At 46.7% G+C, this 12763-nt stretch overlaps 1 protein-coding gene across 10 annotated transcripts in view; it reads right to left on the reverse strand.

Annotated features, from left to right (window-relative positions):
• LOC130285427 (dynein axonemal heavy chain 11-like) overlaps positions 1 to 12763 on the reverse strand; it is a 523820-nt gene that overhangs the window by 263872 nt on the left and 247185 nt on the right. For all 10 annotated transcript variants that reach the window (XR_008847325.1, XM_056536793.1, XM_056536797.1 and 7 more), the window contains one exon: positions 2457 to 2599. Coding sequence is in view for 9 of the 10 variants with exons in the window: in XM_056536793.1 (XP_056392768.1) it covers positions 2457 to 2599 (143 nt within the window). In the remaining variant the exon portion in view is untranslated. The remainder of the gene's footprint in view (positions 1 to 2456; positions 2600 to 12763) is intronic.

The raw sequence follows: 12763 nt of genomic DNA on the forward strand, positions 1-12763 counted from the left end.
TAGGATGATGGCGGCAGCTCCGCTTTGTATTCTGTTCATGTTTCTTAAGTTATTTAAACTCATAAACACTTTTACAATGTGACAGCAATAATATATTACACACAGACTGCCCAGCAAAGGATGTGCCTACTTCTGAAAAGCTATGAAAAGACCTCAATAATTTATTTTTTCGTATGTGATCAGTGGACTCTGTGAGCTGCACTTAAAAGCATCCACGAGATAAAAACGCTGAAGGCAAGACTTGGGGAGGCTATTATGCTTCCGTCCCCTCCCCCAGATTTCACACACTTTCATGGCTCCATGTGAACTCTGCACAGTGGGAATGGTTCAAACTTCAATCCACAACTTGATCAATGGAAAACATAGTGCTAATAGGTGCCCAAGCCACAAAAATAGGGTGCCTTGATTCTATTTTTCAGGTCTTTTTTTTTTTTTTTTTTACAAAAGTGCAGACTGTGAAAAAAGATAACTGGGCACTATAGATAATAAACTACTATATGCTTTGAAATAGAGACATAGAGGTAAGCAATTTTGATTTAATGGGGATGGAGAACTACAAGTTCCAGTAGAGTTAGCAAAGAAGACTTGTAGATCAATACCTACTAGGAAGCTACAATTTAACTATTTCTGGTCTATTGCGTGTGCTAAGATAAAGGTGGAATTTTGCCATAAATGGAAGGTGAATTATAATAGGAATGCTGCATATTGAAGTGTATATACGATTGTAGAAAGATCCTTCATTTATGCATTAAAGGGGTAATACCAGAATAGAAAACGAGAACAAATTTCTTCAAAAAACAGCACCACGCCTGTTCTCAGGTTGTATGTGGTATTACAACATTATTTACATTTGACCGCTAAGCGATCACTAAGACCCTATATTTCCCACCCGATATAAAACGTAACATTTATTGAGCCAAGATTAAAATAACCTCACACATATTGATCCATAGTCAATTGATTGGCATGACACTGCATGCTATCTAATTGAATTGAAAGGATAGATTGTGGCTGCAGTCCACAATCTACAAGTGTGAGACAATTAAAATTCTAACACATTGCCCGCCCGCCCGACGTTTCGCCACAGGCTGTGGCTTTATCAAGGGCTAAGAGGCTTTATCAAGGGCTAAGAGGCAAGAGGCAATGGGCACAGTTGTGGTATGGTCCGGTGCTCTGTTAACTGGCTCCAGAAAGTTAAACAGATTTGTAAATTACTTCTATTAAAAAATCTTCATCCTTTCAGTACTTATGAGCTTCTGAAGTTGAGTAGTTCTTTTCTGTCTAAGTAGTCTCTGATGGCACGTGTCTCGGGAACTGCTAAGTTTAGAAGCAAATCCCCATTGCAAACCTCTTCTACTCTGTGCAGTTCCCGAGACAGACAGAGATGTCAGCAGCAACTCAACTCAACTCAACTTCAGCAGCTGATAATTGTTGAAAGGATTAAGATGTTTTAATAGAAGTAATTTACAAATCTGTTTAACTTTCTGGAGCCAGTTGATATAAAAAAAAGTTTTTTCCTGGAACACCCCTTTAATGATCAGTTTCCCTATAACACTTTTCTACAGCACTGCAGGGAAACTGAAGCGGTTTGCCGGACATATGTGATAGTGCCCTAAAAGTAGTACAGAGCCTCTTTATCAAAACAACACACCTGATAAGCAATGCTAACAGAGGCCACATAGTATGATCCAATAATATAATGTATTATATTCTTTTATTTTCATGTTTAAACATTTGTTTACTATCTAATAAAAAACTTGCTTCCAAACCATTTCATTTTTATGTGATGTCCGTTCAGATTACTATGAGGGAACAGATCGGAGCCCATCCTTCTAGGTATAGAAACAATTGCGGCTACTGATTTTATATTTTAGATGGGTGTGAGGGAACAGACGGAAGGTAAGATATTGTTGTAGAAAACACTGTGCACAATACACATTTCCTTATCAAGCAATAACAGCGCTCAACCTGAAGCAAGACCAATAAATCCTAAATCACATTGCCTCTTTTTGTTCTTGTTTTTTTTTTTTTTTCTTCCTATAAATAGCCTGTGTAAAATGAAATTATTTGGTTTGCCTATGATCAGGATTGGAGAAAAAAATGTGTAAGGGTCTATTCACACTGTTGAATTTCCGCCAGCGGAATTCCACTCCAAATGAAAGTCCAATACACTTCTATGGGATTCCGTACTCCCGTTGACACTTCGGAATTCCCGCTTGTGGAATTCCGCTAGCGGAATTCCGCAAGCGGAAATTCCGAAGTGTCAACGGGAGTGCAGAATCGCATAGAAGTGTATTGGGCTTTCATTTGAGGATCGTGGAAATTCCGCCGTGTGAATTGACACTAACAACCTATTATTAGGATATTAGGGAGAAGTGGCTAGGACTGGGACACCAGTACTTGTCTCTCACTTCCAGGAAGGCTGTTTTCTTGGTTCTCATTTCCATTTTACTCACCTTTAGCTGTCGACGGATTCTGTCAATAAAGAACTGCCAGCAATTCTCTCTTGAGTCTGGGAGGCCAAGAGCGCGCAGCTCCATCCTGGCTGAGGAGACGACAGTGTCCATCTCCTCTTCACTAAAGAGATCTGGGATGTCACCTGTATACAACATACACATACAGCGCATATAAACAGTAACTGAAATCATAAAATTACCATGCGTTTACAGTCAAATCATAACTGCAATAAAGTTACCCATCAGTAACTTGCACAAATAGTTTGGTCATGTGACTAAGGTTGCATTCACATTTCGTTTTTTACATACGGGTGCCAGATCCGGCTGGGGGAGGGGCAAACCGGGTGCTCCCGTACCCCAGCCGGATCAGCCCGTGACTCCATTTACTTTAATGAGCCGACAGGAGTTAAACGGTGACTCCGGTCGGCTCAGTTTTGACCCGTATCCGGTTTTGGACCGGACCTAAAACCGTAGTATACTACGGTTTTAGGTCCTGTCAGGAAACCGCATACGGGTCAAAAATGAGCGGACCGGAGTCACCGTTTGACTCAGGTCCGCTCAGTAAAGTAAATGGAGTCACGGGCTGATCCGGCTGGGGTACGGGAGCGCCCAGTTTTCCCCTCCCCCAGCCGGATCCGGCACCCATATGTAAAAAACAAGGTGTGAATGCAGCCTTAGGTAAAATTTGCTGTTTGTGTGTAGTTCTAGCCTAAAAGGACTAGACATAGAAAACCCATTGCATTCCCTCCGATATTAGATTGTAAGCCGATCAGTATTCTGATGGCTACAGTAAACTTTACACCGGGGCTAAAGTAATATGCCTCGCACAGAGTTACGGGGAATCTTACCGCATGGTTTAGTGTGATATCAGGGGCTGTACGGACACTTTAACACATGTACTTTAACACAAGGCTCAAGTCCAGCAGGAACGCATGGGAACAAATTTCCTGCACTTTTTTCACAGCAGGAACACTGTTCCCATTAGTTCTGCGGGGTTTTTTTAACACTTTTTTCCAAGGACTTGACCCCTGCATTAATATCAGCCAACCGTCCAGAAATTGCTAGACAGTCCGTACAAAGAGGGGACTTTTTTACAGCATCTGTGGGAAAAAAATACACACGTTTGTGATTTTTTTTTATTGAGACTGTTGATACTTGAGCAGGTCCTCATGATTGGAATTATGCTCCTTTTTCAGCTCAGAGTTAATGCTGGTAATTATTTTATATCAGTATATTGAGGTATAGATAAGTATAACCTGATAATCAGTATGATTATGAAGTTTTACAGACAAAAAAGAAATGTTTGGCAACTCTGATCCTACTATGTTTCCCATTGGTTCACCCTTGAGATAAAACCACATTGTACAGCAGCTGTAGTCTTACAGCTTACAAAATGCAATGATGCTAATCCATGTTTCATTGCATTAAAATGAATCTGTCAGGTGGATTTACCCTATTAAAGCGCACAGACTGTGTTATAGCTTCCCTACTATGTCTTCACCATTGTAGCCTCTTATTGCATTGTGCAGAAATAAGACTATCATTCAGCCTCATGCCTTTCACAAATTAGACCCAATTAGGCATCAGGCTGGGATAAGGTCGAAATTAGTTACAACACTTCCTCTGTAATCACGCCTCTCCTTCTCTGTAATCACGCCTCTCCTTCTCTGTAATCACGCCTCTCCTTCTCTGTAATCACGCCTCTCCTTCCATGTAATCACATCTCTCCTTCCCTGTAATCACACCTCTTCTTCTCTGTAATCACGCCTCTTCTTCCCTGTAATCATGCCTCTCCTTCTGTCACAGTGTGCACTCCGGTCCCCTCCCCCGGACCGGAGCGCCTGCTCCCTCGGCCTCCCTCCTCGGGATCCCGGCGCCTCCCGGTCAGACATGCTGACCGGGAGCACGGGTTCCCTTGTGTCAGGAACGCGGCTGCCGTGGCAGCTGGTCCCCGCTCATGCGCCGCGTCCCTGTCTGTCTTACCTAGCTCCCCGCTCCCTGCGTCGTCAGTCTCTGCCTCCCGGCGCACGGCCCCGCTCTCTAGGGCGCGCGTGAGGCGCCTTCTATAAATTTTAAAGGGCCAGCGCGCCTTTGATTGGTGCGCTGGTCCCTGACCTCTGGCCACTTCCCTATAAATTTTACCTGCCCCTTCCTGCCCTTGCCGGATCTTTGTGCCCTTGTGCCTTTGAGAAAGCGTTCCCTACTGTGTTATATTGCCTTGCCTGTTGCCCAACCCTTTGCTACCGACTACTCGCCCTTGAACCTTTGCCGCCTGCCCTGACCTCTGCTACGTCCGACTACACTCCTGCCTACTCCCTGTGTGCCACGCCATATCAGCTGCCAGAGAGGTCAAGTTGTTACTGGGGAATACGACCTGGTAGGTACCGCCGCAGCAAATCCATCCCGCTTTGCGGCGGGCTCTGGTGAAGACCAGTAACTACTTAGAACCGGTCCTCCAGTACAACCCGCGCCATCGCCTCTCTGGTCTAGAGGATCCACTACTAGTCCTGCCGGTACGTGACAGTAAGATCCGGCAATGGATCACGCTGATGTTCCCCTGCCAAGCCTAGTGGACCTCACCACCATTGTGGCCCAGCAGGGTCAACAGCTGGCCCAGTTGACTGCTATGATGCAGAAGCTCCTGCCTTCTCAGCAACAGCCAGCTCCTCCGTCTGCACCTGCCGCTACACCTCCGCCTGCAGTTGCCACCGGTTCCAGGATCCGTTTGTCCCTGCCTGACAAATATGACGGAGATCTGAAGCAGTGCTGTGGGTTCCTGTCGCAGTGCTCTCTCCACCTCGAGCTACTGTCCAACCGGTTTCCTTCTGAGCGAGCCAAGGTAGCCTTTATTCTCAGTTTATTGACCGGGAAGGCCCTGGCCTGGGCTACACCACTATGGGACCACGCAGATCCAGCCACCTCTTCCGTCCAGGACTTCTGCCAAGAGTTCCGGAATGTTTTTGAGGAGCCTGCCCAGGTTACCTCCGCAGAGACTGCCTTACTTAACTTGACCCAAGGAGGTTCTTCCGTGGGTGACTATGCTATTCAGTTCCGCACCCTGGCCTCTGAACTGAACTGGAACAATGAAGCCCTTTGTGCCACCTTCAAGAAGGGCCTCAACAGTGAGATAAAGGACGTTCTGGCTGCACGTGAGCTACCTTCCACCCTTAGTGACCTCATTTTGCTGGCCACTAGGATTGAAAAACGTTTCACCGAGAGACAAGAGGAACTCCTCCTTGAAAAGGAAAAGGCTCGTCCTAGACGCTATCCTCGTCTGGCTCCCGTTTTTCTGCGCCCACCTCAACCCGCTACCCGGCCTCCCGCCGTGGAAGCCATGCAGGTGGATCGGTCACGCCTGACTCCGCAAGAATGAAGCCGCCGCAGAGACGAGAACCTGTGTCTGTACCGAGCACTTCCTTAAAGATTGTCTTCTCCGTCCACCGCGTTCGGGAAACGCTCGCACCTAGTAAACGTGGGAGAGGCGTTGCTAGGTGTGGATTCATCCTCTCCACTTCTCACCATACCCGTGCAGTTGTTCATCTCTTCCAAGTCCTCTTTCTCCGCAACCGCCTTCTTAGATTCCGGTTCAGCTGGCAACTTCATTCACGCCTCCTTGGTTGACAAGTACCGTATTCCAGTAATCTGTCTACCCAAGCCGTTCCTCATCTCTACAGTTAACGGTGAGAGACTCTCTGCCACTGTGCAGTTCCGTACCCAGCCTCTGCAGATGGACATTGGAATATTTCATACAGAGACTTTACAGTTCTTTGTCCTTCCTTTCTGCTCCTCCGAACTCCTCCTGGGTCTGCCGTGGCTTCAACATCATTGTCCTGTCCTGAATTGGACCACCGGTGAGATCCTGCGTTGGGGTTCCTCCTGTTCTGACCATTGTCTCAAGCCTGGTCCTGTCAAACAGGTCCCGCAAGTTTCTCCGCCTCTGCAAGAAACAAGCTGAGGTCCTTCCTCCTCACAGACCCTATGATTGTCCGATCGACCTGATGCCCAGTTCGACTCCACCTCGGGGCAGAATTTATCCTCTCTCCCCTCCTGAGACTCTTGCCATGTCCGACTATATACATGAGAACCTGCAGAGAGGATTCATAAGAAAGTCTTCTTCCCCTGCTGTGGCCGGTTTCTTCTTCGTGACCAAGAAGGACGGTTCTCTCCGTCCCTGCATAGATTACAGAGGACTTAATAAAATTACCATCAAGAACCGCTACCCTCTGCCCCTAATCTCTGAGCTATTTGATCGTCTCCAAGGTGCAAAGATCTTCACCAAATTGGACCTCCAAGGGGCCTATAATTTGATCCGCATCCGTGAGGGAGACAAGTGGAAGACCGCCTTTAACACAAGGAACGGGAACTTTGAGTATCTGGTGATGCCCTTCGGCCTTTGTAATGCGCCTGCCGTCTTCCAGGAATTTGTCAACGACATCTTCAAGGACCTACTTTATACCTGCGTGGTCGTATATTTGGATGACATCCTCATCTTTTCCTCCAATTTGGACCAACATCGGGTCCATGTGCGACAAGTTCTCACTCGTCTTAGGAGAAATCGCCTATACGGCAAACTTGAAAAATGTCTTTTTGAATGGTCCTCCCTGCCTTTCCTGGGATACATTATCTCAGCCCAAGGGCTTCAAATGGATCCAGCCAAGCTCTCCGCGGTTCTGGATTGGCCACGCCCCTCTGGTCTCCGAGCCATACAAAGATTCCTGGGCTTTGCTAATTACTACAGGCAATTTATCCCTCATTATTCCACTCTGGTGGCTCCTATCGTGGTTTTAACAAGAAAAGGAGCTAACCCAAAATCTTGGCCTTCCCAAGCTGAAGAAGCCTTCCCGTCACGGAAAGCCGCCTTTGCCTCAGCACCCGTTCTCTCTAGGCCAGATTCCACCAAGTCCTTCTCTCTCGAAGTGGATGCCTCCTTGGTGGGAGCCGGAGCTGTCCTCACCCAAAAGTCTTCCGGGGGCAAGACAGTAACTTGTGGCTTCTTTTCTAAAACATTCTCTCCTGCGGAGAGAAATTATTCCATTGGAGACAGAGAACTGCTGGACATTAAGTTGGCACTGGAGGAATGGAGACATTTACTCGAGGGCGCCGCACATCCTGTGAACATCTTCACGGACCTCAAGAACCTGGCTTATCTCCAGTCTGCCCAGAGACTAAATCCCCATCAGGCTCGTTGGTCTTTGTTCTCCGCCCACTTTAATTTTGAAATCCATTTCCGTCTGGCTTGTAAGAACACTAGGGCAGATGCTCTGTTTCGTTCTTCTGATGTGGTGGGCGACGAGTTAACACCCCAATATATCCTCCCACCAGAATGCCTTATTGCCGTCGCTCACGTGGACCTGCGCCTTCTTCCTCCGGGCAAATCCTACGTCCCTCCACGTCAGCGGTTGCAAATTCTCAAGTGGGGCCACGCTTCCCTTTTTGCCGGTCATCCTGGGGTACAAAAATCTCTCCAACTAATCTCCCAAAGGTACTGGTGGCCTTCTCTGGAGAAAGATGTCTCGGTCCAGGCCTGTATGATTTGCGCCTGGGATAAATCGCCTCGTCAGAAACCAGCGGGACTCCTCTTGCCTCTACCTGTTCCTGAAGTTCCCTGGTCTCACATCGCTATGGACTTTGTTACAGATCTTCCTTCCTCCCATGGCATGTCCGTTATTTGGGTTGTGGTAGATCGCTTCTCCAAAATGGCTCACTTTGTACCCCTGCCCGGTCTACCCTCTGCACCCATGTTAGCCAAACAATTCTTCCAACACATCTTCCGTCTCCATGGCCTTCCCAAACATATTGTCTTGGATCGTGGGGTACATTTTGTCTCCAAATTCTGGAGGGCTCTTTGTGGTCAGCTCGGGATCAAATTGGACTTTTCTTCTTCGTACCACCCTAAGTCCAACGGCCAGGTAGAACGGGTGAACCAAATTTTGGGCGACTATCTGCGCCACTTTGTATCATCTCGCCATGACAATTGGGTGGATCTACTTCCCTGGGCGGAGTTCTCCTACAACTACAAACAATCCTCAGCTTCTAACAAGTCCCTTTCTTTGTAGTTTTTGGCCATCATCCTCTTCCACCTCTGCCGCAGTATCCCACTCCTTCTTCCTTACCTGCTGTTGACAGTCTTGTACTGGACTTTTCCACCATCTGGCGTGAAACTCACGCTGCTCTCCTCAAGGCTTCCGCTCGTATGAAGGTCCAAGCCGACAAGAGACGCAGAGCTCCTCCGGAATTTTGCCCAGGTGACAAGGTTTGGCTCTCCTCTAAATAATTCCGATTTAGGGTCCCAAGTTACAAGTTACTTGGGACCCTATAAAATCAAGAGTTGGATCAATCAGGTCTCTTACCAGCTTCATCTTCCTCCCTCCCTCCGAATCCATAACTCTTGCCATGTCTTGCCCTTCTTAAACCTGCTGTCTTTAACCGTTTCTCTCCCAGGCTTTTTTCTCCCATCCCTGTTGCCGGTACCTCCGATATTTTTTCTGTCTAGGAGATCTTGGCGACCAGGATCTCTCGGGGGAGAAGATTTTTTCTGGTTGATTGGGAGGGCTGCAGTCCTGAGGAGAGGTCTTGGGAGCCTGAGGAGAACATCTTGGACCGCAGTCTCATCCTCAGTTTTCTGGGCACCAAGAAGAGGGGGAGACCTAAGGGGGGGGGGGTACTGTCACAGCGTGCGCTCCGGTCCCCTCGGCCTCCCTCCTTGGGATCCCAGCGCACGGGTTCCCTTGTGTTGGGGACGCGGCTGCCGTGGCGGCTGGTCCCAGCTCAGGAGCCGCGTCCCTGTCTGTCTTACCTGGCTCCCCGCTCCCTGCACCGTCAGTCTCTGCCTTCAGCCTCGTGCGGTCCCGCTCTCTAGGGCGCGCGCGTGCCGCCTTCTGTAAATTTAAAGGGCCAGCGCGCCTTTGATTGGTGCGCTTGTCCCTGACCTCTGGCCACTTCCCTATAAATGTAACCTGCCCCTTCTTGCCCTTGCCGGATCTTTGTGCCCTTGTGCCTTCGAGAAAGCATTCCCTACTGTGTTATATTGCCTTGCCTGTTGCCGAACCCGTTGCGACCGACTACTCGCCCTTGAACCTTTGCCGCCTGCCCTGACCTCTGCTACGTCCGACTACGCTCCTGCCTACTCCCTGTGTGCCACGCCATATCAGCTGCCAGAGAGGTCGAGTTGTTACTGGGGGATACAACCTGGTAGTTACCGCCGCAGCAAATCCATCCCGCTTTGCGGAGGGCTCTGGTGAAGACGCCTCTCCTTCTTTGTAATCACACCTCTCCTTCCCTGTAATCACGCCTCTTCTTCCCTGTAATCACGCCTCTCCTTCTCTGTAATCACGCCTCTCCTTTCCTGTAATCACGCCTCTCCTTCTCTGTAATCACGCCTCTCCTTCTCTGTAATCACGCCTATCCTTCCCTGTAATCACGCCTCTCCTTCCCTGTAATCACCTCTCCTTCTCTGTAATCATGCCTCTCCTTCTCTGTAATCACGCCTCTCCTCTGTAATCACGCCTCTCCTTCTCTGTAATCACGCCTCTCCTTCTCTGTAATCACGCCTCTCCTCTGTAATCACGCCTCTCCTTTCCTGTAATCACACCTCTCCTTTCCTGTAATCACACGTCTCCTTCTCTGTAATCACGCCTCTCCTTCTCTGTAATCACGCCTCTCCTTTCCTGTAATCACGCCTCTCCTTCTCTGTAATCACGCCTCTCCTTCTCTGTAATCACGCCTCTCCTTCTCTGTAATCACGCCTCTCCTTCTATGTAATCACGCCTCTCCTTTCCTGTAATCACACCTCTCTTTCTCTGTAATCACACCTCTCCTTTTCTGTAATCGTGCCTCTCCTTCCCTGTAATCACGCCTATTCTTCTCTGTAATCAGGCCTATCCTTCTCTGTAATCACGCCTCTCCTTTCCTGTAATCACACCTCTCCTTTCCAGTAATCACACCTCTCCTTCTCTGTAATCACGCCTCTCCTTTCCTGTAAACACGCCTCTCCTTCTCTGTAATCATGCCTATCCTTCTCTGTAATCACGCCTCTCCTTTCCTGTAAACACGCCTCTCCTTCTCTGTAATCGTGCCTCTCCTCTGTAATCACGCCTCTCCTCTGTAATCACGCCTCTCCTTCTCTGTAATCACGCCTCTCCTTTCCTGTAATCACACCTCTCCTTTCCTGTAATCACACCTCTCCTTCTCTGTAATCGTGCCTCTCCTTCCCTGTAATCATGCCTATCCTTCTCTGTAATCATGCCTATCCTTCCCTGTAATCACGTCTCTCCTACTCTGCAATCAGGCCTCTCTTTCCCTGTAATCACGCCTCTCCTTCCTGTAATCATACCTCTACTTCCCTGTAATAACGCCTCTCCTTCCCTGTAATCATGCCTCTCCTTCCCTGTAATCATGCCTATCCTTCTCTGTAATCATGCCTATCCTTCCCTGTAATCACGTCTCTCCTACTCTGTAATCAGGCCTCTCTTTCCCTGTAATCACGCCTCTCCTTCCTGTAATCATACCTCTACTTCCCTGTAATAACGCCACTCCTTCCCTGTAATCACGCCTCTCCTTCCCTGTAATCACGCCTCTCCTTCTCTGTAATCACACCTCTCCTTCCCTGTAATCACGCCTCTCCTTCCCTGTAATCACGCCTCTCCTTCCATGTAATCATGCCTATCAATCCCTGGAATCACACCTCTCCTTCCCTGTAATCACGCCTCTCCTTCCCTGTAATCACGCCTCTCCTTCCATGTAATCACGCCTATCAATCCCTGGAATCACACTTCTCCTTCCATGTAATCACGCCTATCCATCCCTGTAATCACACCTCTCCTTCTCAGTAATCACGCCTCTCCTTCCCTGTAATCTCGCCTCTCCTTCTCTGTAATCTCGCCTCTCCTTCTCTGTAATCACGCCTCTTCTTCTCTGTAATCACGCCACTCCTTCCCAGTATCATGCCTCTCCTTCCCAGTAATCACGCCCCTTCAGACTTAAAGGGGTACTCCAGTGGAAAACAAATGTTTTCAAATCAACTTGTGCCAGAAAGTTATACAGATTTGTAAATTAATTCTATAAAAAAAAAATCTGCTGCTGTATGCTCCTGAGGAAGTTGGAAGTAGCAAACCTCTCAGGCTCCAGACAGTCCCTGACACATACAGAGGAGTCAGCAGAGAGCACTGTCGTAAGACTGGAAAGAACTAAATATCATCTGCTGTATGCTCCAGAGGAAGTTAAGTACTGGAAGGATTAAGATGTTTATATAGAAGTAATTTACAAATCTGTTTAACTTTCTGGCACCAGTTTTTTATCACCACAGTACCCCTTTAAGAGTCTTTTACATCAGTTGCTGCTGGAATACAAAAGCCACTTTGCCTGTCAATCATACCTGGAGAGGCATGACTACAGGTAAAGAGCTGTGACTATGTGTGGCCTTATCCCAGCCCAATGCCTACTTGGGGCTAATTTACACATGGTGGGAGGCTTAATAAAAGTCTTATTTCTGCAAAATGCAATAACGGGCTTCAAAGGTGAAGACATGGTAGGGAAGCTTTTATTGTTTGCCATAACATGGTCTGAGCAGTTTAATAGGCTAAATCTACCTGACAGGTTCCCATTAAAGAAAAAGTCTCTTGTATTCTAACATACTCTGCTAAAAGCAAATTGTGACGCCACCTAAAATAGTTTTTCTCCTTTCTTATTATTTTTGACTGCTTTCTGGTTTGGGAGTTTTAAGATATCCACAACTGTTCTTGTCTTTTTATGTTTATAAAAATAGAAGATTAAAAAGTAAATAAAATAAAAAATCAGTTTTTGGTGAAATGAATTTGTCCTTATTATTTAAAAAAAATCCTAATATTTTTTATTTTATTTAAAACCAATAAAAACCAACAACAAATTGTATGTTAAGTAAGAACAAGTTAGTAACAATAATAATAATAATACTAATAATAATAATTATTCATTTTCATATGTAAATGTATAATGAGGATACATTAATGGCAAAATTAAAACATTGGAAAATATTATTTTATTTTAAAAATGTGCATTTTTTACTGGGACTACAACATACATTTATACTTTTTACTAACCTATGACGAAAATATATTTTTCTTTTTTCTTCAAATACAGAAACTAAAGGGTATTGTCTGTTTATAACCATTAAAATTAATTATGCATGTCTATAGAGATGTCAGATAGCATATACTTGGTCAGTGTTTCCCAACCTTGGCTCTAAAGCTGCTTAAAACTACAACTCCCATCATGCCCTGACAGCAACGGAGTTGTAGTTTTGCAACCGTTGGGGAGCATCAGGTTGGGAA

The sequence above is a fragment of the Hyla sarda genome, chromosome 8, assembly GCF_029499605.1.
Source record: "Hyla sarda isolate aHylSar1 chromosome 8, aHylSar1.hap1, whole genome shotgun sequence".
NCBI lineage: Eukaryota > Metazoa > Chordata > Amphibia > Anura > Hylidae > Hyla > Hyla sarda.